Source organism: Marmota marmota, unplaced genomic scaffold (assembly GCF_001458135.2).
Source record: "Marmota marmota marmota unplaced genomic scaffold, marMar, whole genome shotgun sequence".
Lineage (NCBI taxonomy): Eukaryota > Metazoa > Chordata > Mammalia > Rodentia > Sciuridae > Marmota > Marmota marmota.
Genome location: NW_025999977.1, coordinates 4,594,851 through 4,620,605, shown reverse-complemented (window position 1 = coordinate 4,620,605; position 25,755 = coordinate 4,594,851). Strand labels below are relative to the sequence as shown.

At 41.5% G+C, this 25,755-nt stretch overlaps 1 protein-coding gene across 1 annotated transcript; it reads left to right on the top strand.

The window, feature by feature from the left end:
• Window positions 1–1,582: 1,582 nt before the first annotated feature.
• On the top strand, window positions 1,583–10,866 carry Prokr1 (prokineticin receptor 1). Its single transcript, XM_015479577.2, has 2 exons — window positions 1,583–2,218; window positions 8,258–10,866. Exons 1-2 carry the CDS (start codon window positions 1,734–1,736, stop codon window positions 8,952–8,954), a joined length of 1,182 nt encoding a protein of 393 aa, XP_015335063.1. The 5' UTR covers window positions 1,583–1,733; the 3' UTR covers window positions 8,955–10,866.
• Window positions 10,867–25,755: the final 14,889 nt, after the last annotated feature.

Genomic DNA, 25,755 nt, shown 5'->3' with positions numbered 1-25,755 from the left:
TAGCCAATTTCTCTTTCCAGCTCCCTTAATCTCCTAATGCCTTACGTCTCTCTACCCCCCCCCCCCCCACCGCCCTTTAGAAGTTTCTGCTATTCTTTGTTCTAAATCCTGACTTTGAGCCTTCCTGGTAGGTGATTGTAGGGTACCTCTCTGGAGGTGGAATGCCTCAAAGACACACAGAGATTGCAAGCGGTGAGATGTGTCCCAGGGTATTGCAGCCCTGCCTTCCTGGCTTCCAAGCCTGACCCTTTTGGCTTTTCATCTCTGGGTTCTGCCTCACACCTGACAGAGACAGAGAGCAGGGATGAGATGGACCGAAGTGATAACTCAGAGAAAAGGCCAACTCAGGGTGAAGAACAGGGAGGGGGAGGCAGCAGTGGGTCTAAACTTCATTGAGGTGCAGAGGGAATTTAACCCTCCATAAAGACATGCTCCAGATGTCTTGTCTTTTTGAGGAATAAGGCAGCAGGATTTTGGGGGGTTCTTCTTTATGTCCCCCCTTTCCAGGAATTTAGATTTGCTATTCTTCTCCCTCCCGTTCTCCTGAGCTTTAGGATGCTCTCCAAACCTAGCCCTTCTCTTACATCCAGCTCCCTGGCCTGATGTCTTTGGCTGTGGAAGGGACTGCCCAAAGAAGGGACAGGGAACTCTGGCTTCCTCTCTTTCCCCATCCCAGCCCCCGTATGTGGTGTGGGGTCTCTGCAGCAGGATTTCCCTCCCCATATTTGCAGCTGGCTGGGAGGCCTGAGTGCTCAATAGTAATTCCTTGCAGTTCTGGGGTGTAACACTCTCCCTCTCCAGGGAGCTCCATGCTTTACAGACGATATTGATCTCCTGTCTGGAGGATGTTGAAACTCTGAGTGTTTAAGCTATTTACCTCAGGACACGCAACCAGCCAAGGAAGGAATTTGTTTTCAGGTTCTCTTTATAACTCACTCATTTAGTGACAGGCTGTGACTTCCACCCTGCAAGCTTCTGCCTGGGGACAGGTCTGGAGAAACATGGTATCCAGCTTCTAGGGTCACAACAGATTTTGACGTAGGAACAGGAAGCCCAGGGAGGAGAGAGCTCTGTGATTTTTACAGCTGTGTTTTGCCAGAAGAATAGCTCAGAAGAGCTGATGGGGTTGTCTCAGAGTGTTCACTCTTCAATGGCATACAGAGGAGTTTCTTTTGAGCCACTGGAAAGGATCTGTGGTTACCACACAGGACTATTGGTCTGGCTTTTAGGATAGTGAGTGGACTTTGGAATAGGTCACTTCTATTCCATTCAGCTGCCCCACACTCCCAACTTTGGTCCTTGAGAAAGAATGCATCATTTTTTTTTTTTTTGAGTGGAATGGAAATAAATGGAAGCACAGCCTCATTATCTCTACAGCGATCCAGCATTCTCTAATTGAGTGAAGATGTGGTTTTCATTCATTTGTTTTCTCTCACTGGTTCCTTTATTTCCACTCCATCACCCTATCTATGTTCACTCGGAGCAGGTGGCTAATGGGTCTGCTTAGGTTACAGAATGATTTTAAATCCAGCCAGGTTCACTTCAACATGCAGCCAACTATTTGTATGTCTTTTAAAGGCTTAGAATGGAGCTTGGATACTGCACCCCAAGGATGCTGGCAGGGACACTGACTCATTAAGGGAGAGCAGAGCATCAGCAGAGAGAGAGGACATCAGCCTGCAGAGATTTCTCCGGAATTCCCAGCAGTATCACTCAGACTTCCGCAGGGACAGATGGAGATCACTACGGGGGTCGTGGATGAGAATGTCACCAACTCCTCCACCAGTTTCCTCTCTGTACTCAACCCCTATGGAGCCCACACAGCTTCCTTTCCATTCAACTTCAGCTATGGTGACTATGACATGCCCTTGGATGAGGATGAGGATGTGACGAACTCCCGGACATTCTTTGCTGCCAAGATTGTCATTGGCATGGCCCTGGTGGGCATCATGCTGGTCTGTGGCATTGGCAACTTCATCTTTATTGCCGCCTTAGCCCGCTCTAAGAAGCTGCGTAACCTCACTAACCTGCTCATCGCCAACCTGGCCATCTCTGACTTCCTGGTGGCTGTTGTCTGCTGCCCCTTTGAGATGGACTACTATGTGGTGCGCCAGCTCTCCTGGGAACATGGCCATGTCCTGTGTGCCTCTGTCAACTACTTGCGCACCGTCTCTCTCTATGTCTCCACCAATGCCCTGCTGGCCATCGCCATTGACAGGTGAGTGCAGGGTAGTTGGGGGAAACAAAGTTAGTCAGGGAAGAGGGGCCATTGGAATGATCCCTTCCTTTATTGCAGTTGCAGGCATGAGGCACTCAAAAGTTTCCCCATTGACTGGACAGTTGGAAGATTTCCAGTTTTCCAGCTTTGGTGAGACAGGAGGCAGAGTTGGGCACTTTGGAGCTGGGCAGTAAGAAGGCATCTGGTTTGCCTGCTGTGGACCTGCTCATAGATGTTGTACCAGTTCAAGGTTAAGAGTAGCCATAAGAGATGTTCAGGAACAAGTTTAAGTTCCAAGTAATTATTTTAATATCTTAGGAGAAGTTTCTATCTCCTCAAGACTTCCTCTTCTAACACATGACCTCTTAGCACTAATTGATGGCTCATTGATTGAGGGAATTGTTTGGAAAAGAAACAAGGCAACCTATGCTTCCTTATTTTGTTTGTTGTGGTTACATGAATGGCTTTGTGCCTTCAAACCCATTTGCATGCAGCTCGGCAAGAGACCCGTTTTTAGAACTGGTAAATAAAATCAATAAGAGCAATCTCGGCAAACCTTTCTTATATTTAGTTGTTTCATTGGTATACACTTGTGCTAAATGGGCCAGAGTGGTCCTTGTTTCCTGGGGAGGTCTTTGCAAGCTCCTCTGCCCACTTTGACTTTCATTACAAAGCACCTTGTTACATCTAAGACAGTAACCCTGAGGGTCAAATCAAGACTCTGTGTACTTGGAGCTGAACAATCTGCCTCCCTTTATATCCAGAGAACCTAAAGCACCCACGCTTGTCCTGTCCCATTGCCTCAGGGCTCTGGGGTGTTCCATCTGCCTCTCACAGTTCAGGCACCCCAGATCAGTGATCAAGCGAGAAGCACAGCTAATAGAGCATGCTTTCTGAAGCTAGGGACAAGGTAATCAAAGTGGAATAACCTGGAAAAAGTCTGTTCTTAAGGAAAGAGACTACAGAGGAGCCTGGCTTTAAAACCACTGAGTGGGCAGCCACTGAAGAATGTCAGGGAGTTAGTAGCTGAAATGGCTTTTGGTCTGTCACCTAGAGCAGGTGCTTGGAGGTATCATTCTTTCAGATGGCAGCCTCACCTTGGTCATGGTCTTCCACACAAGTGGCAGAGCCCCACAACATTTGTCCACTTAGGCAAGGACTCTATAGCAGGAGGGTAGCGATCAAGCACAGTATTCACCTAAGTTTCCTTTCAGAGCTACTGAGGAAGAGCTCCAGGGATTTGACTTCTAACCTTTTCTGAAAATGGAAACTGTTCCCTTTACTTCTAAAGACAAAGAATATGGGGTTGTTTCCTGAACTTTCATGCTAGCAAGACATATTTGCCCCCGGGTTTCTCTGAGCTACAAAAAGGAGCGTAAGTAGGTACCTGCTATGGAGTGGGGCCTTGTTCCCTGGGTGAGATCCATCTCACCACGGAAGGCCCACTTGTCATCAGATCTGACAACCATAGGAGGCTTCAAGGGAGAAAGAAGTTAGGATAAACTGAAGGGCACTGGGTTATCTTTAACATGTGGAGGTATTATCTTTGTCAACCTCAATCCACTGAACTCCTCCAAGCTCATATCCTAATTTCATACCAAACTCAGCTTGTCTGAAATACTGTGAGCATTTCTCTTGCACCGTGAGTTGACATAATACAGATTAGATGTAATAAGAAAGAGGAATTGAAGAGCATACTTTACACTGAGCGCACTGCTATTGTTCAGAGTGGGATGTCTATCCCAATGCATCCAGACATTGGTGGAAAACAAGGTGTACTGACACTGCCATCCAAGGCCTGGCCTGACTGACCAGCTGCCTAAGGCATTAAGTTTTTTTAATTGATATTTTTTTATTTTTGCTTCAAATTATGTTTTTGTAAAAATGCTGCTATCATGTAATTTAAATTTTGTGGCCTAGGAATCACTGATTTTTGTCTGTTCCTTTGTGATGTTCAAAATCCTATGAGTAATCTTCAGGTTTAATTTGGTTAGCTCAAGGCAACTAAATTCTTATCTTGGTGTAACACACACCTTGACAGTTTGTAAAAATGCCTTTATTTTTGTTTAATGGAATTTCTGTAGGAATAGTGTTAGCCGTTACTCTGGGTTTGAATTCCTACTGTAACACCTATTTGTTGTAAGGCCTTGGTTTTTTGACCGATATCTCCCTCAGTTTTCTCATCTACAAAATGAGGACAATAAGAAAATCTAATGTATTGCATTTCTTTGAGGATTAAATGGAGTAATCTCTGTAATTGCTTAGGACAATGTTTAAGATAGAGTAAGCATTAAATGAAGAGTGTATCAGATAATTCTTATATTAATCTCCTTTCAAAGAACAAGAACCACAAAACCAGGTAAATTAATGAATATTTTCAATTGGCTAACCTTTTTGGTCTTCACTGAAACAATTGTTTCCATGTGCTTTACACAAAATAATAATATAAGAATTTTAAAATATGTAACTCTCAAGATATGGCAGAACAGAATTATGTATTTTCTACCTGTTTGGATTTCTGTTTTAACTTTTTTTTTTTTTGGTACCAGGGATTGAACCCAGGGATGCTTAACTAGTGAGCCACACCCCCAGCCCTATTTAATATTTTATCTAGACACAGGGCCTCCTTGATTTGATTAGAGCCTCACTAAATTGCTGAGTCTGGCTTTCAACTCTTGATCCTCCTGCCTCAGCCTCCCAAGCTGCTGGGATTACAGATGTGTGCCATTGCACCTGGCTCTGTTTCTTCTCTCGATTCTGTTGTTCAAACTAGAAGGCTCCTTTATCCTTGTCCTTCTGTTCTCCAACATTCTTTCAACTTCCAGGTCCTGGTAAAACTTACTCCTGCCCCCTACCATGTTCATGTAGGTTGGGCCATCCTAGTCTCACCTTGGCCTTCCTGACTTCAGTGTCTCTTGACTCTGCCTGTCTGTCAGCCCCTCCATTCATAATCCATCCTAAACATTCATTCCCTCATGCAGGCATTCATTCAAACAAGCAGTTACAGTGACTGCCACGTGACAAGTATGATTCCAAGGATTAAGGATATGATTAAAAAAAAAAGTTTGCTGTCATGGAATTTATGTCCAAGAGACACAAGGGATGGAGAGAAATGACTGTTATGGGCAAAGCCTTAGGAAGCACAGACTGTTATAGTCCAGCCTTAGGAAGCACAGATGCCCCCTGGACCCTTCATCAGTTGGGGACAGCTACCCCAGGAAGCAGGTGGTACACTCTGCCCATCCCATGACCAGGCCAGTAGCTGCTGCAACCATTACCATGGCTGCATGGGGTTGAGTCCTGGGGACAGAAAGGGAGCCAATCTTGTGCTTGATCACCCTGCCCACTATCTCACAGACTACTTCCTGGGCATTACTTTGTCCAACAGGCTTTATTCCTTATTCTCCTGGAACTGTTGGCTTTGGGTGGATCTGGACCGAAACCATTGAGGTTGGAGATGCAGAGGGCAAGCAAGGTCATGCTCATAAGTTGAGAAAAGTAGTTGTCAATTATCTGACTGCTTCCTGGAACATCAGTGGGTAAAACTCAGCATGATGGAGGGAAAGGTGAAGGGCTGCTGAGCTACTGGGAAGGTGGAGGAAAGGGCACTGTTTGTTCTTACTGAAAGTAAAGGGACAAATGGCATATTGAAGAGGCCTCCAGATTTGTAGCAATATGTGGGTCATGGCTCTTGTCAGTTTCTAGCTGTGTGGCTTTTAGCAAGTTATTTCACTTCCCCAAGCCTTAGCTTACTCATCCATAAAATGGGTATCTTTGCTCTCTTACCCTTCTAATAGGGTTGGGATTGCCTGATGAAAATATAGATTTGAAAAGTCTCTATAAATTGTAAACTTCTTTACAAACAGAAGCAAGAATTACTAATACTAGAGTCATTTCTGACCTTCACCCAGCCAAGGCTGATGGGAATCCCTGAAACTCTTTTCTGCAACTTACTAGGTGGTAAGTGTATGAGGAATGTCCTTTGCACAGCTCATGACACTGATCCTTTAGGGATGGATTTGGGATGATGTCAGAGACAGTCAGGATAAAATAACCTTGAAGGTTAGTTTTGAAGTGAAGGTTTGGGTTCAGTAAAGTAGAAAGTTGTCGAGGACTTGCAAAAGCAAAATTTATCAAGAACATTGTTGTGAATACAGAATAACTTTGAAAAATAAAAGTGATTTTAAGGTACTAATAGCTTCTTGTATATTAATAGCTTATTGTTGTTTATATGCAGTAGCTCATTGGAACCTCACAATATCAGGGTGATATCTCCAGTTTACAGATGAGAAAATTAAACCAACAGTGCTAAGAAAAAAGACTGAAATTGATATAGCAAGTTGCAGCAAATCTGGGACTAGATTCTTGGTCTTTTGAGGTTCTAGATGGGGTTCTGGCTTGCGTATTCATTAAAAAACATTGAATTTGATTCATCATAAAGAGTTAGGAAGCTACTATTGGGAGAAGAAACAGAAAAAAGTCATATTGTGAACACATACGAAGGTAGAAATTTTCTGTGACAACCAGCAGAACCCTGTGAGGTAAATAGAAAGCAAATGCACCAATGAGAACAGAACTCCACACTCTTAATTTTAATGGCAAATCCAAGCACATTTGATGTTCCTGTAATATTGGGAGCATTGTGGCCTTTGATGAAAGGCCTCACACATGTGCAATGGTCAAAATGTTGTCAATATTCTGTGGTTATTTCCATTCCATTTTCAGTACTAAGTAGCTGGCTAGAGTGCCGGGGATGGATGCGGGTGGCCAGGGCAGCCAGCTGGGTGTCCAGTACGTAGACTCAACCTATCCAGCATCATTTAACATCTTCTGGGAGCTGGAAGAGAGCAGGCATCTCACTCCAGTGACCTCTCAAATATACTCAATGGCTTTGGCTGCCTATGTCATGTGGGGAGGGATGGAAGTAAGAGAACTACAATCAGGGGAAAAAAATTTTTAAAAAATGAAGCTCTCTTTAGTTTACAATCCCAAGAAACATGACCTCAAAGGGATCGGTTTCAAAGGAAACAGAACTGGTTTGGCCTTCCTTCAGGCCCCTGTCACATTTGCACTCCATTCTACCTGGGATAAGCTGTGGACACATGAGAACATGTTTATTTCCAGCATTGATTTGTCCTTCCCTCCCACTTCACTTCCCATTTTTCTCCTTCTCCAACTTCCACTCCCTACCAGGCGCAGAAAGCCTTCCAGGAAACCAGAGCTCTTTGCAGAAGTGTGTGCACCCTCTGGAAAGGCTACTGTCATACCACACAAATGACTAACGGCCCCCAGAAAGTGCTCTCTCCTTCCTGGACCACTGTGGTAACTGCAATGTGGGTTCTTTTGGAAAGAACAAAAAGCAATATCTTTTATTGTCTGATGCTTTGTGGTTAAAAAAAAAATACATTCGTGTATATTCTCAATTGATTTTCACATCAACCCTGTGAGGTAGGGTTAAATGTTTTCTATCAAGGGTCTTGTGTAGATGACCTTGAGAAGTCACTCATCTCTCAATAGACTCCATTTTCCATCTGGAAAATGAGATAAATGGCAATGTGCATTTCCTCCACCCCTGCATGCAGAGCAATATATATATATATATTTTTAAATGTGGGATGAAGACAAAGCTTAGCTTGCTGCTTCTACTGGAAAGGGTGAGTTCTCCCAGCAACTCTTTGGAGTTATCGGGCCTATTGTCTCTTAACCTCTTGATAATTTGGATGCATGTCCTGAAAACCGGAAAGACCTGGGAATAGTGCCAGACTAGAAAATTGTGGCCATTTTTTTTCATTATATACCAAGTTTAAAACGTCTTCCAGGAACGAGTATACATTATTACATCTAATCTTTAAAAACAAATACTTTTGCAGGAAAGGAAACTGAGGTTAAGAGATTAAACAAAGCCGACTTGAGGCTGCCCAGCTAATTAGAGGTGGAGCCAGGGCTTGCTATCGAGTCTGCCTTTCCCCTGCAAAAAATTAAATGGTACCCCAGCATTGGCTTCTCACAGGGCATGATTCTATTTGTGTTTTGCCCCAGGTATCTGGCCATTGTTCACCCACTGAGACCACGGATGAAGTGTCAAACAGCCACTGGCCTGATTGCCCTGGTGTGGACAGTGTCCATCCTCGTCGCCATCCCATCTGCGTATTTCACCACGGAGACGGTCCTCATCATTGTCAAGAGCCAGGAGAAGATCTTCTGTGGCCAGATCTGGCCGGTGGACCAGCAGCTCTACTACAAGTCCTATTTCCTCTTCATCTTTGGCATCGAGTTCTTGGGCCCGGTGGTCATCATGGCCCTGTGCTATGCCAGGGTCTCGCGGGAGCTCTGGTTCAAGGCGGTCCCCGGGTTCCAGACAGAGCAGATCCGCAAGCGGCTGCGCTGCCGTCGGAAGACCGTGCTGGTTCTCATGTGCATCCTCACCGCCTACGTGCTGTGCTGGGCGCCCTTCTACGGCTTCACCATCGTGCGTGACTTCTTCCCCGCGGTGTTTGTGAAGGAGAAGCACTATCTCACCGCCTTCTACATCGTGGAGTGCATCGCCATGAGCAACAGCATAATCAACACCCTGTGCTTCGTGACCGTCAAGAACAACACCATCAAGTACTTCAAGAAGATTATGCTGCTCCACTGGAAGGCTTCCTATAATGGAAGTAAGTCGAGCGCTGACCTTGATCTCAAAACCATGGGGATGCCTGCCACTGAAGAGGTGGACTGCATCAGACTGAAATAATCCAAAGGACCTTGCCAAAGTTTAAACCCAAGACAGGATCTTTGGGTCACGGATCAGTGTGCTTGGATATACACATGGACCACCGATTCTTGGTTTTCTGCAGAGGACAAATTGAATGTGTCATGAGGACACTGTGCTCAAGGAGCTCAGGATTTCGAAAACTTATGTGACAAGAGACTGTCATTAGTAGTTGACATTCATTAAATGCCTAATTTGTATGATGAGTAGGCACTGGTGAAAACTAACATGTTGATGATATTTCGTTGACAAAATGAAATAGGCATTAAACCAAGGAAAATGTGGCGAAGACTCTGGAATAAAGAGGGAGCTGGAGCGAGTATCTAGGAGCACAGTACATGTGTGGACAGCATGAAGATCTCTCCAGGTCATTGCAGCTGCTCATCATATACTGGTCGAGCTTCATCTCTAAGAGTACTCTTAGGCTTGAGTTCACTCCTAACATTTTCAAGGCTGGGGAAAGAATGCAATGGAGGGTCCCATCTCATCTCATCCCTGGTTCTGACCCTCACTGGGAGCAGCCATGCATGCCTGCACATAGAAACCTGAGGATTCATGGCCAAGTTCGTGCAAACTCCCCCTTCCCCTGCCACACAATGCCTTATGTATGGATCTGCATAGACATAAGGCTTATCATCAAGAGGATGGGCATGAGGAAGAAGCCACAGTACCCTGGCCACCATTTGGACAATGAATTGTAGAGTTTTGAATCTTTGGGGCAAGTCTAGAGAAGGGAAGCCTGGGCTCAGGGTGGGAGTGGCTCCATGGACTATTCACCCCTGGGTGAAGGGAAATACAGAGGGAAGAATCAAAACAGGACTTCTAAAAGCATTTGGGGGCTCAGGGCAGGGGCTTCAGTTCTTTGGGTATAAGGATACTGCATCTTTGCTTCTCAGTTATTCTGGCCTAAACCTGTTTAGGCTTCTCATTCATCCCTTACCTTCTTTCTTATGTATCCATGCCTGTCCAACATGGAAGTTTTGAAAGTTGACACAACACCTCATGGATGTGGCCAACAACCTATGTGAGAAAATGCTTCCGACCATACAAAACACCAAGAAAAAACAAAAAAAGAATAATAATTCTGGGTAATGTGCTGGGACAAAGAAAACCCTGTTACATTGCCATCTCCTTCTTTCAGTATTCTAACTGTGAATTATTCCCCTACTTTTTTTTTTTAAAGCAGAGCCTCATGCATTCTGTTCCTAAAAACATGGTACAAGCAGAGCTGAGGGACTTGGAAGCAAAAACTTGAAGGGAATGGTGATGGGCCTCCAGTCAGGAGCTGGGCGCAGGGTGTTGGAAACTCCAAAATCAAAGCATCTTCATGATTCTGGAAGTAATGACCATCTTCCCCTGTGTGTTCCCAGTCAGCATGAATCTGTGTGATATAATAATGTTTCTCCATCTGCTTTTATTCTCATGAGTGTGTAGACCTACAGAGTGGACGTGTCTTGTCCTTCTTGTTGAATTCTAGAGCAGAACATTTTTGAGGCTGGGATTCCTGGGTCATGTTTTCTCTCCAAGTATGGTCAACTCTTTGTTTTAGGCAGCAAAGTTTATTTTTTCTTTATTTCCATGGAAAACACATCTCAAAGACCTATATATTCTCATTCATCACCCAACCGAATTACCCTACAGTTTAGTTAGAATTTTCTAAGAAAATAAAAGTTAACTAAATTATTAGCCTAAACCAAGCACACATTGGAAAGAATATCTTATTTTTTCTAATAGAATCACATATTACATTCTAAAAATCACTAGTTAGCTTTTGGATTAAAAAAATAATAAGATAATGCAATTTATGGACATTATGGTTACCATGACTTTTAAGAATACTAAACAAGAGTTGACTGTATTAAATAGAAAGGTTTTTTTGTTTTTTTTTTTTAAATATGACAACGAAATTCCTTTCTGCTTTTCAGCCTAAAATGTATCAAATTTTTCAGTTGTTTAACTGTCTGTGATATTTCTGGGTATTAGTGTCTGCTTGTGATTTTATAGTGAATGAAAGTGTTACTATTCAGTGAAATAAAAATAGATGTATATGTAGGATGATTGACCATACAGTTCCTGTAATTTCTCTCTCCTGCCTATCTGTTTCCTAGCTGTAGTAGACGGTCTTTGAGTGAATATCAAGTCAATTCCATGATCATATGAGCTGTGAGAACAGTGCTACCTCATGCTCTTATTGCCTACAAACTTCCCCTTGCCATCCTGAAGAGATGGAACTGATTTCATGTATCCGCTTCCGTTAATTCTGCACTGGTAAAAATATGAACGCTTTTTAGCATCTAGGTGCCAAGACTTGAAATCTGAGGACCAGTTGATGCTGATTATGTAAGCTAGGGCAAACCCTTTGAACAGGCTCCATGCCCACACACGCAAAGTGAACAAGACAGGAACATACCATGCCTGCTGTGTTCAGATTCATCGAACTGGCTACTCAGCTGCTGGCTTCTCCAGAAAATGGTGGTGAGCCCAGCAAGGTGACACGTAGGATTATGTATTTCTTTTCAGTTCTCAAAATATTTTAATGCACAAAGACATACTCACATGGTCCTATACAGAAGCATAAAGACTTGATTTTGTAAAATTAAATGATTTTCATAGCTAAAAATAAAAGATAAGGACAGATTTAGAGTAAAAGCTTTTGCCTGCTTAGTGCCTATTTTCAAAACAGCTTCTTAAAGACACTAAAACAAGGCAATGCGGTGGTCACTACAGCAAGCTCTGAAGCATGACACAAGTTCCATGCTCGTTATGGAAAATAATGCTAAGGAATTGGCGAGACGGCCAAGAAATTATAAATAGGAGTCCTGTTTCTTGAAAAATAAGATAAATTTTGGGATGCATCCACAAAGAAGGAGTCCAATTCTCCTTCCTAGAGTGTAAGGGAGAATATCAAATTCAAAACATTTGTTTCATGGTCAATGAAACTGAACTCCAGAATGGGGAAGAGAGATGTTCAGGGTCACACAGCTGGTCACCGTGAGAGCCAGAGATAGAGCCCAAGGCTCCTGAAGCTTAGTGCAGGATTCTTCTACATGCCTGCCTATCATTTCATGCAAGAGCATCAAAATCTTAGAAAGGAAGGATCTTTGCCAAGAATCCTTGAGGTGACTGTTCCACCCCGGTCTGGCCCTCTCTGGAGACCCTTAAGCAGTTTAGCAGAGACATTTCTGGCTCCTTTGCAAGCCAGGTTTAGCTCATTCTACCCCTGGGAACTCAGCACAGACATGGAGGATGGGAGGGTTTAGGGGGAAAGAAAAATGCTTTGATGTGTTCATAGCTGCTCTTTCTCTAAGATACCTAGTTGGGGGTCCCTAGGAATATCAAAGAAAGATACTAAACAGCTGTGTGCCTTAGGGAGCAGAGGAAAGGGATGCAGAAGCCATGCTTGGTGGCATGTCTAGACTGGCAGGCAGGCCCTATGTGCCAGGGTTCAGAGGCTTCAGATGCCAAGTTACCTCCTGCCCCTGCCATTGAGGATGAGCGAGGTGGGGGAGATTTTTGGATGATGTAGAACTTCAACTGGACAAGTGAGAACTAGAAGCAAAAACAAAAGCATTCACTTGGGAAGAGAAACGTTTCTTTTTTGTGCTCCTAGAATCTGGAGTTGCTTTTCACCAGGGAAAGATTTCTTATACAATGATGGATTGTCGTCCCTGAAGAGGTGACCCAAACCCCAAAACACACAACTAAATAAGGGTTATCTGAGCCTCATCTGAGAGTGGGTTTTGCTAAGAGGAGAGATGGATGTGGGGAGAGAGAGAAACTGGCCTTAGGAAGCAGACCTGTATGATGGGGTGAGGGAAGCATCCATCTCCAGAGGGAAACAAGAGAAGGGGTGTACAGAGGAGGTTACTCAAAACAAGAGTGGCTGCAGGATCATTGGACTGAGCTGTATATGTCATAGGACTCCTCTGTCTAAGTCTTCACCCAGCCTCCTAGCCCTTTATACAGAAGAGGAGGTCGAGTCTCAATGCAGAGTGGTTTTTTGAGGTCACGCAGGCATTGAATGGTGGGCAGAGATCTGAAGCTAGGCAGCTTGACTCCAGAGCTTGTCACTCTGCTACAGCCTTTAAGTGATTTTTCTGGGCCTTCCTTGAACTTTTTTTATTTTTTGGGTATCAAGGATTGAAACTAGGGGTGCTCTACCATGGAGCCTCTTCCCCAATCCTTTTTATTTTTTAATTCTGAAACATGGTTTTGCTAAGTTGCTTAGGGTCTTGCTAAGTTCCTACAGCTGACCTCTCCAATTTGCAATCCTTCTGCCTAAGCCTCTGAAGTTGCTGGAATTACAGGCATGCACCATCCTGCCTAGCCTTCCTTGGACTTTCTAGCAAACTAAATACATATTCCAATCAATAAATGGTAAGTCAGCTCCTAAATTAACCATATTTTCTCCAAACCAGTATAGCACAACTCCCTCTTTTCTCTTTTTCTTTTTTGGGAAGTTTTATTTGCCCTCAATACATGCCCCTAGTGCAGATGTCCTTAACCTCTGAGTTCCTCAGGGTTTTTTTTTTTTTTGGCATTTAGTGATGTTTCTAGCCCCTTTTTAAAATAATATTTTCAAATTTATATAATAAAATACATAGAGCTACAAAAGAAATCAATTGTATTGAAATTCAGTTATCAAAATATTTTGAAAGTTTGTGATAAAATTACATAAATATTTATTTCTATTATATCTCTTTATAGTACATCTTTAATGCCTTAAGTAAGATTCAACATCAAGGCTATTAGCTACCATAGTTTTTTTTTTTTTTTTTTTTGCTGGGGTGGGGAGGTTCTGGGGATTGAACTCAGGGGCATTTGACCACTGAGCCACATCCCCAGCCCTATTTTGTATTTTATTTAGAGACAGGTTCTCACTGAGTTGCTTAGTGCCTTGCTCTTGCTGAGGTTGGCTTTGAACTCGTGATTCTCCTTCCTCAGCCTCCCAAGGGCTAGGATTACAGGCGGGCGACACTGTGCCCAGCTACTACCGTGATTTTGAGGTAACAGTGAATGTGAATGATACCTTGAGATTGTTCACCAAACTGTAATGTGATGTGATTCCTCTGGGCAATGGTCTCAGGGACTGCTAGGCCCAGAGTGGTTGTTGCCTACTCTATAATGGCAGAAAATGCTAGAGTTCAGCTATGGGTTAGTGAGAAGAATGATACTTTTTTCTCCCCCATCCAAGTTCATGTCCTTCTGAACTGCTTCAGAACACCTGCCTCAGAGAGAGGCCCAGACAAGCACACTGGGGTGGGCACTGCTAGAGATGGAGACTACAGGAAGGAGGAGGCACACAGATTTAAGTGGAATTAAACTGAAAGATCTTCATGGGACACTTTTCTTTGAGGAAACTCAGTGGGCCTATGGTTCCCCAACTTTCTATTCCTGTGCCCTCTTTCTGATCTACGTGGCAAAGACTCATCTGAGCAGCCTGGAAAACTCTTCTTGTAACAAGGATTCCAGAACTCTCTCACATAGGTATTTAACAACTTGTAGGTTATGAAACAGCTCTCTCTCTCTCTTTTTAAACAGGTCTCTATAGGAATTTTGTGACTTATTTATGGAGGTCATAACTTATAAATCTATAGATTCTGGTTTTAAGTAATATAAGGGGTAAGCATATCCTGCTAAAAGAATTCAACAGATGAGGATTCTTCTCATATCAAACCATGATTTTGTTCTAGAAGATCCAGTGATCAATCAATTTGCAAGATTAGACTGGGTCACCTACCTTCTTACCTTGAGAGAATTCCTCTGCTAATAAGGATAGAAGTGGATCGCAGACTAGCTGCCTTAACACTTTCCTTCCTTCAGTAATTGGAATCCTTGGAAGGGAGGAGAAATTGAAAGGATAAAATTTATAGAAAAGATTAGTATAACCATTTGAGAAATAGAAGAAGAAAGAGAAACCAGGAGTGGAAAGGGAGGCAGAATATTAAAAAAAAAAAAAAAGAATGAATTTAGAGTGCCTGGGAAATTTAGCTTTCTTCCACTACTCAGTATCCTCTTTTTCTTAGTGAAAGAATCATGTTTTTAGTTCAGAGTAAAGATTTTATTTCCCGGGCTCCTTTTCTGCTAAGGATGTTCCTATGACCACGTATCTACTGGTAAAACCTAAGAGGTTTTAAGTAAAGAAAGCATGTTCCTTTACTTCCCCACCAAGAAGAGAAGTTCCTTTCTCTTTATCTTCTAAAATCCTGTAGTTTGAGATAAAAGATGTATTGGTAGGAGCTCTAGCAGCCATCTTGGATAACGAAAATAAGTTTTGCACCATAGTGATGGTAGACAAGAGGGTGGGAAGGAAAATGAGCCACTCTGTGGTATCCAAACCAACACTGGACCGACTATCTCTGGACTTCTCCTAAGTGAGATAAAAACAAATTTCCATTTTGTTTAAATCACTTTTTGAGGAGTTCTTTTTCTAGATGCCACTCTAGGGAAAATGTCTTAATTAAATGTTAAGGCTCAGACACCGTTAGTTCTAACTACACTTTGTCTTTCACACAATTTTCAACCAGAGTTACATTGTCACACCACATGAGTGGGATATCAGTGTTCTCCAGAATATTAGTACCTTAACAAAAATCCAATCTGAACAATTGTATATTAATTGTTACCACACCTATGAGGAGTGTGTATGTATATATGTGTATGAATGTGTGTGTGTGTGTATATATATATATATATTTTAACCTGATCTCCAGGTGCATCTCCTTATCTCCTTTATCATGGGAATGCTTTTCTTTTGAAGGATAGAGATTACCTAACTGTTATTTTTTGGCTTTTGTGATATGGGATCTAATAATGTACTATACTATAAAACTATATTATTAATTCTAGTTAATCAAATGCTTTGTACTGTAATGAGTAATTTACAAGCATGATTTTATTTAATCCACATAACCCTATGAGATTGGTGGTAACGGTGTGCCTGAAGGTAACTTGTCTAGTACGTGGTTACCTTAGAGTTCCAAACCAGGTCGTTTTGATTTTAGAACATGAGGTTACTAGGATATAGTGTTTGTAAATTTCTAGGTTTTCTTCCACTTTTTATTTAAAGACACAAGGCCAACGAGTGGAAAGGATACCTTTGAATGACATCAAGTTGGAAACACCCTATCTGGTCTTTCTTTTATTCTACCAGTGTACAGAGGAGTATTTGAGGATGAAGGTCCCACGGTGGAAATTCAATCTAAGTACACAATTTTTTTTCTGTTTGTTTTTTCTTTTGTCTCAAAGGCTAAAAGGCAGTAGGTAAGACAGATGGTTCCAGGGAGCTGTCAGCTTCCACATACCAATAATTAGAAAAGACCCCGAACAGGTCACCTATATGGGAGTTCAGAGGCTCTGAATAGTAGAGAAGTGTGCACCTGAGGCTGTTTCAGACTGAGTTCTCTGAAACGTTTCCAGAATGCTAAAATGAATAGATGGTTTGTAGGGAATACTTGTTGCAACCCAGAGTCAGAGCAGTTACAATATGAAGCATTAAAATTATTCCTATGGTTTTTTGGACCTTTTTATTTAGGAAGTGGGCCAACCAAAGACTTCCATGAATTTCTAGGAAGAACATTTTGAACATCAAAAAATAGTAAACAATCTTGCTGGACAAAAAAAGAATTGACTACTGGGTGTGGTGACATATGCCCATAATCCCAGAGAATCAGGAGGCTGAGACAGTAGGATGGCAAGATCAAGGCCAGCCTAATCAACTTAGCAAGAACCTCCACATCTTAGTGAGAACCTGTCTCAAAAAAAAAAAAAAAAAAAAAAAGGGCTGTGACTGTCGCTCAGTATAAAGTGGGTGCAATCCCCAGTACCAAAAGAAAAAAAAATAGTGACAAGTTAATAAGTCCATTTTTTAGTTGAAGAGCATTGAAAAGTTGGGGACAGAGAAGGCGCTCTTCTTTGGCATACACACAGCAACCTGTGAAATCCCTGAATTAGAAGAGGCACTTGAATGTTAGTGTCATTAGTTTTAGGATTTACCAAGAAAAATATGTTTAAAAATTCAAAATAGTAGTTTGCAAAACAAACTGTCCCTCATTCCAAGTGGTCCTTCCAACATTTAAAAGAACTTTTGACCACAAGGAGAAGGTTGGGTTTTCAGATAAAATGTTTTCACAAGTCAATTCAGTGTTTACATGACAACGCATCACCAAACCAAGTAGGTCATCACCATCACCATTCCCACCTCATGCTCAATAAAAACTAGTGATACCACTATTTGTTTACATCTCACCCGCCCATCACACGGCAGACCTATCAATGCATGATCCTCCTTCCAAGTATTACTGGCCTCCCCCATGAAAATCTAGGTTTAACAGATATCTTCTTGGTCCTTGTTATCACTGAGACAGGCCGTTCACTTTCTCAGGCTCCAAAAACTGTTACTGGATTCTGTGGGCTGTGCCCCTTACTAGCTGACCTGGATGATAGGGGTTTTTCTGCCTCTTTCAAAGTCTCCCAATGCAAGAAGAGAGGGAAAAAAAAAATCCTCCTTCTTTCAGTCTAAGACCACACTGCATGCATTTGTTTTGGCAGAATTCCCTAATCTTTTCCACATTTGTGGTAGTTTGCTAATCTTTCTCGAAACTTGAACATATTCAATCTTTAATGAGTAGGAAGTCCACTCAGGTAGACTTGTGCCCAGGAAGCCTAAACTTTCATCTAACATGAGATAAGGAGCAGCTGGCCCTAATGAGGGACCTTGGTAATATGAGCTTCAGTGAGTAAAATATACACTTATCTACTCAAAATAAACCTGTTTTTAGGAATTATTCACAGTCCAATTTGGGGTATATCTGTGATGAGGGGAAGGGTTTCCTTCTGCAAGGACACAGTATCACCAAGGATCTAACCAATTACAATAAGAAAGTCAAATCAATCTTTTTTGGGGGGTGGGGTACTGGGGATTGAACTCAGGAGCACTCGACCACTGAGCCACATCCCCTACTTTATTTTGTATTTTATTTAGAGATAGGGTCTCACTGAGTTGCTTAGTGCCGTGTTTTTTGCCAAGGCTGGCTTTGAACTCATGATCCTCCTGCCTCAGTCTTCAGAACCTCTGGGATTACAGGCATGCACCACCACACCTGGCCTCAAATCAATCTTGATCTGAAGAATCGGCATTCAAGTAATAGTATTTTCCCCATGAACAATGAACAGTTAGTGGGTATTTTATATATATATATATATATACACACACACACATACATACACACACACGCACATACACACACATACACACACATGTACATACATGCATACACATAAATATAATTTACTTTATATTTTATGATTGAGAGCTCCTCTCAACTCCCCTAATTTCCTGATAAATTATTGTTCTGAAACTGAATTTCCTCGTGCTGAGAGTGGAAACTAAGGAAATGGCCCTAAAGTTTGGGCAGGTGCCAGCAAGAGTTGAAAAACTGGAATTGTAACATATTTTCTGGCTAGCACAGCATGGCAAAATGTATATATGAGGATTTCTTGGCTTTTGTTCCTATAAATTGGAATGTTCCAATAGGACAAGGAGATAAATTAGCTACCTACCCTGTTTTAGTCAAACTAAGATTAAATTAAATTTTCCTTTTTATATTGTTTTCTCCTATTTCTGATGTGGGTGGGTGACTCAATTCAATCTGTTGAAACCAGCAGGGCCTGTGGCTTAGGGTTAGCAGAATCAATAATGGCCTTAGGATATCTAGTTCCTAACACCTGGAACCTGTGAATTTTGCCTTCATGGATATGATTAAGTCAAGGATACTGAGGTCCTGAGTTGGGAAGATGATCCAATGGGCCTGCAGGTATATAGAAGGGTTCCTGAAGGTAGAAGGCAGGGCTAGATTTGGCAACAGAGAGGAGGTGGTGATATTGATAGGGGACAGACAGACATGAGTGGTGGGAACATGAGGCTGGGGAAAGGATCTATAGACTGGACCCATTGTACTGACCCCCACGTGCTTTCACTTTTGAGGAGCAGCTCTTCCTGGCGTAAGTTGGCAAGGTATGTTACTTTTCTCAGAAAATCACCTGTTATCTGCAAGAGAAATGTAGACCCTGAAATTCNCCCCCCCCCCCCCAATAAAACTGGAGCGTTCCTTTTCTGTCTGACAGGACCCACTCCCTTGAGAGTGTCTTCCTTTTCCCTTTTAAAATCTCTTCTAATAAACAAATGCCTGTAACTCTGAGTAACATGTTGAAATCTTTCTGGCCTGTTTGCAAAAACTGGGCAGAAGTAAGGCCTTCACTGATACTTTAGTTTCCTGGAAGGCCCCAGCAGAGATTGGAGTGGTACACTTTGAAAATGTAGAAAGTGGTCACAAACCAAGGCCATCCTTGGTTCTCCTCTCGGAGCCTTCTGAGGGAACCAGCCCAGCCAACATCTTGACTTCAGTCCTGTGAAGCTGTATGTCTGATCTCCACAAGTATCCAAAGACTCCAAACTCTCCTTAGGATTGCTATCTTGGAGCCCACTTGGGAGACTTTAAGTTTCTAAGTCCCCCCCTCCTCCCGCCCAGATCTGCTTGCAGAATCAGCTGGTAGGCTTTGCTACCTCTCAGTTCCTGGCTTTTGACTCTGGCCTCCTGCTGTTGCTGGATTGCAGTTGGATTCCAATTGCCAACATTGCACTGTCATGCTGAAAACACCTGCCAAGTCCTTCCTTGGGGGACAAGGCATTGTGGAGAGTGAGGTTATGATTTGTGGTAAGATGAGATATGTGGATTACCACTGGATTTCTCCTTGTTCTCTTGACATCCCCCATGACAATGAAGATGTTCCAGAAGAGCTGACAGTCTAAATGTTCCTTTCAGAAAAAACTTCCTTCATGGGTTAAAGAAAACCTATGCCCAGAACTTGGAGCTGAGAGAAATCCGAATAGTTTTGAAAAAACAGATCAGCATTGCTGGATCTTTCCTTCCCCAGAGCATTCTCTTTAAGCCCTTGGTCAGAAATTACTTTCCTGGAGATTTTAGCTCATTTGGAACTGAGCATGCTGTCTCCTGTTGGGTTGCCCCAGAGGGAGAATTATATTCATGCAAACACCAAGCAGGGGCACCTGCTGGCTTGTTGACATGCTTAGTCAATACAATGCTATGTTGTGTCCCTTCTGTGCTTGAAGCTCTGCCAGAAGAGAGCTATCTCTAGGGCTCAGAGAAGAAATGTCAGAGCATACCATTAAGACCAGATATTATATTTGTCAGTATTCCCATCTGGGTCTATGGGTATAACAAAAATAAAACCAATTTCTTTTGTTTTGTGAAAACTTTTATTATTTCACAGATTAAAAATTTAGGAATTCTATTAAAACAGTCATTGCAGCTGGTATTATTGGTTTTCCCATCCAACATTACTCATTCATTATTTCTTTAACAACTATTTATTTAATGCTTACTACGTATTAAGACCACATAGGTGTTGGAAATTCTGTAATGAATAAGATAAGTTAGTCTTCATGAAACTTATGGTTTAGGTCAATCAATCAAACACAAAAACCGAATACATTCATAAACATATAACTTCTGATAGTGATAATCTCTATGAAGAAAGAAGAGAAGAATAAATTGCTAGGAAGTGACAATTGAAGGAATGAGATAGAGAGGAGTTGGAGGTGGTTTAGATAGAGAGGTCAGGAGCAGCTTGGTTTCTGGAGGTTGAGATGAAGAAGCCAGCCCTGCAAAGACCTGGGAGATCTTTCTAACAGTAGGACTTACTAGAGCCCTGGGGGCAGGCGATGCTTTGTGAAGTAAAGAACAGCAAGAGGCTAGTATACCTGGAGTAAGGAGAAAATGGGCATGAGAGGAGGCCGCACCCGAGGTCACCCAGGACCTCACAGGCCGTGGTGAAGAGTGTAAAAAATTTTTTCCCTCATATGAGAGGAATGGATTGGAGTATTTAAATCAAGGAATTGACTTGGCTATAAATAATCGCTTAAAACTAAGCATTATTGCAATAAGAACAGTCAGGGAGTGTGGGAGAATGGCCCAAGTTTGGAAGCTGGGAGAAAGGTTAGGAGGCTGACTTGCTCTATTGCTGGAAGACTTCCATCCCATTGAGTTTTCCACTTATGTTTCCCTATTTTTAATTGCAATGAGTCCTTAAATTTACTGAATATTCCATTTTCACAGCATTTTTCTTATTTCTTAAGTATGATTTCTTCCTTTATCTTAGTACAACTTTTTGATATACTGCTTTCTTCAAATTGTCTCTATGGTTAACAGGTATGTTCTATTTAATTATTTATTATTTTTTCAAAGCTGAGCAGTTAAAATCATAGTCTCAAGGTAGATTGCCTGGTGGCCAAATGCTCTTCCCAGTTTTTCACTCTGAGTCTTACAGCCTCAGGAGATCTGATCTGATAAAGCTGAACAGATTTTGTGTAAGTGTGTGTGTGTAAGTGTGTGTGTGTGTATGTGTGATCTTAATGTTCAAGAGCAAATAGTCCACTCTGACTTCCAATAGGCCACTGCAGCCCTAGAGAGCTCATGATGTTGTGATTCTTCATCTTTTCCAGATCCTCATCCAAGAAGCTGTCATCTCTACTCGGAGAACATCTAGACTTTTTAATTTTCCCTCACAGGAGGCTAACATCTAGTGGAGGCTCTTCCTTCTAATAAATTAATTCTCACATAGTGAAATTCCTGTGAATTTTTGAGTAACACGGTGGATAGTTCTTCTTGGGAAAACCTCAACTAAACTATGAGATTACAAAGTAGTGTGATGAAATATACGGGATGAGTTGGAGGAAATGACATCAATGACAACCTAAGGATCAAGTAATGCTAATTAAGAGGAAAAGATGGGTGCTATTGTGGGACAGATCGAGAGAAAGTATTGGGGAGGTTTTATCTTCCTTAAGTTTTTATGATATTTAGTTGTGAATATCTTAACTATGAAAGAGAAAGAAATGTTTGCAATAGTATGTGTCAGAAGCTTAACTCTTGATTTTGCGGCAATTCAAAACAATAGATGGCTACAAAGCTTGACCCTGGTTAATCTGGGTAGATGATAAACTGTAAGAAAACAACTCTCTACTGGATCTGCCCCTCCATTTAAGCAATTTTTATTGAGACTCCTTAAACTCAGATTCTACCCTTGTTAGCCAGTCTAGTATGGATACTTCCAGTTAAAAACACTTCCATTAAACAGCATTTCTGTAGAACTTTTCAGGCCATATTCAAGACCATATTCAAACTGAAAGAAAATATTACTTAATCAAAAGATTCTGTTTCATAGAAAAGGAGGTTTTGCCCTAGGAACTTGCTTAACATTGCAGAAACAATTGGTAGTAGACTTTTAGAAAAATTTTATTCCCTTTCAGACAAGGTTGCAATGGAGGGTCAAAGTCCTTAATTCATGCAATCTTTCAACAAATATTTACTACAAGCCTACTGCTTGGCAGGCAATGCTCTAACCCCTTGAGATCTAGGGTAAACAATCACACAAAGCTTTACTTTATCATAGAGTTTATATTTTGGTGGGGGTAGGGACCTTTTCTTTCCAAATACATATTTGAAGAAATGCATGCGTTCATGAATGGATATTTATATATAGCTTCCAATATAACTGAAACAAACAAGTAAATGAATATATAATGTAGAACATGAAGAAAAACAAAAAGACTGGCATCAATCAGGAATAATAATTATTTTAGGTTGATGGTCAGGGAAATTTTCTTTGAAAAGGTGACACATGAATAGGCATCTTAATATTACAGTGCAGCCAGGTGCACACCTGTAATCCCAGAGACTCAGGAGGTTGAGACAGGAGGATCACAAGTTCAAAGCCAGCCTCAGAAACTTATTGAGGCGTTGTCTCAAAGTAAAAACTAAAAAGGGCTTGGAGTATGGCTCAGTGGTTAAGCACACCTGGGTTCAAACTCCAGGACTTGTACACATTTCTGACAAGCTTTTGAATTCAGAATATTTAAAGAATTCCTGAAAATTATCAACAAAAATAAAATTGGAGATTTCAAAAAATAAAATATACTGAAAGCTAATTCCCAACCAACTGGAATGTTTAAAATTGAAAAGCAACAACAAAATAGTGGCAACACTACACATCAACAAGAATGTGGAGACCGCAACTCTCACACATTGCTAGGAGAAATACAGAACTCCTCTCATTAAATGCTGACTTCTATGTTTCTTTTTTATGATTTCCAATGGAAATGATTTCCCCTAAATGCGTCCAACATCCCATCCAGGTCACCGAACATGTATGAGCACCACCCTGTGCATATGTGTTTTGTCCTTACCCCACCACACACAGGAAAGTACATCTTAGTTTCTGTGTATAGGCTGGAAAATCTGAAACTTCATTTAACACATAATTAAATTTATGGTAGCAAATCTGAAGTAAAGCTCAATGTGACTACATTATCCTTCACTATTTAGTCTATCTTCTCTCTTTCAACCTATATTGTAATATCTTTCTGTACCTGCAGAAACTAGTTAGTATTTTAGTTCCTGGACTACAATGAGGCATAATAATTGGGCTTGGTCACTTTCATGTAAAACTCACATAAATGGTAGGAAATAAATTAGTTAGACAAAGTTATATATACTCAATATTATATATGCTATATAATAATATATATCACTCATTTATTCCAAAACATTTTTGAGGTCTTATTTTTTTTACTTATTTCATAAAAACCCAGGCTTTTGGAAGAAAGATCACATATCCATTTATCTCTTAGTTACTGGGCAGAACAGAAATCACTAATTAGGAGAAATTAAAAAATTTTATACACAAATTCAACATTGTAATTGCAGTGGAAATTATCATCTCATTCTAAATAAGGAAACAAGTTAATTTTGTCGGAAATATGTCTGGTATGAAAATTAAGTGCTTATCAATAACATTCCCAGGAAGCCATTTCTACCCAAAGAGTTGTTTGCTTTATTTACTGCATCCCCTGCTGACTTCAAAGTTTAGGAACTTTAGATTATAGAAATTCCTTTATCCCCAAAGAGTTGCAATGCCCTTCTTCAACAGGAAAGGAACTGAGAAATTACCTTGTCCAATCCCCTCATTTTATGAAGTCTTATGCAAAGACCACACAGATGGTAGAGATTTGGGATAAAAATCTGGTCTTTGAATCTCTTGGTCATTGTTCTTTACTAGAAGATAAATAATGGGTGTGGCTTGTTGTGAGGGTTGTGTGGGGAAAGAGTGTCAGTTCTGGGCAGAGTAGACTAATCTCAGAACTTTCTAGAGGCCCTGTTCCTGGGAAAACAAACTGTGTATCTTCTTCCCACCTGCCATCCACCACAGCCTCCTTGTGCAGGTTTACATCAGACAGATGGCCACTGGGGACTAAGCGCTCTAGAGAAAATACAGTTCAGAAATTCCTTTCATAGGAGAGGAAATGAAACCAGAGGGGTTAGGCAATCTTCATCTTCCTCCTGTTGAAAGAGGCAAACAGTCTCAGAAGCTTGGCTCTGATGCAATTGGTATTGAATATTGCATTTAATCGTGGTCTCTGGGCTGTGGGCCTTATTGTCATGAGCCTCTGGTTTTGCTGACTGATAAAGCAGAAAAACAGAGAAGTAGTGTAGTGTGATGAGAAAGTGCCAGCAGGAAATGAGTGCCATTACCACCCATGGCTCCCAGCTTCTCTTTGTAAGGCTTCTCTGGAAATCTTGCTTTGCTGGTCTCATTTTGAGTAGTTTTGCAGGGCTTCATTTAAATCATGCTTACTTGCATTAAATTTCATGATGAAGAGTGAATCCTTAACTGGACTAGAACAAAGCCTGTGGTTACTTTGTGCCTCTACACTGTCTCCATTGTCTGGGGCCTGAACCTATCCCGGTAAGAGTGAGGCTAGAGTGAGAGGGGAACAGGCCATGGTTCAGATGAAATAATGTAGTATGTGCCCCAAACACAGACAGCATTCAGGGGTGGTCAGCTCCCGGAATTGTTGCAATAGTCTTGGGGAATAAAATACAGCATATCCTTTGGTTCAAAGGTGACATAAAATCTTATAGTGAATAATCAATTTCATGAGTTAATGTTTTAGATTGATCTTTACACTTGCTATTTAACCCATCAAGTCCCAAGTTTTCAATTCTTTGAATATTTCCACAACACCGGGGTATTAAAATAGGTTAATATTTGTTGTTCAATTTGAGTTTTTATAGGTGTTTTACATCTGCAGCAATGAAACAAAATGGGTTAAAACCTGAATATTACATGTTAACCCCAAAGAGATACTTGATCATTTGTAAGTGTGTTTAGGAGTAGAACTTGTCTGGACTTTTGTTTGTCTACAATGAAAAAGCCTTTGTGGTCTTGTATCCCAGCACACAACGCTTGCTGGCTGACTGTCAAGAACATGTGCTTCTTCCTGCAGATGGAGGGGTGATGAAGTGCTGGGCGGGGGACCATGTTTTCCCAGGACTGGGCTCCAGGTTCTGCTGTGCAGGGAAAGGTTTACTCATCGTACTGAGACCCCAAGGGTTAGAGTGCTTGGGGAGAGAATTCAGTTCTCCAATGTCACAGGTTTTTGCATTTGGAGAAGGTCTCTAATCATCAGGTGCTCAGCTGGGTAGGAAGCTTTCCAGGAAGTGCACTGCTAAGGGAAATGTTCCCTTTGCATGGGGACTGTGAAACTTTAGCAAGGCTCTAACCAATGGGAGTAAATTAATACATTGACTTCCTGCCAACAGCTGGGGCAGGAGGGCCATACTCTCCATTTTCACAGGAACCTAGTCTGGAAAATTCCTATCCAGGTGAGGATGATTGCTTTGAGCAGTTACGTAAATATACT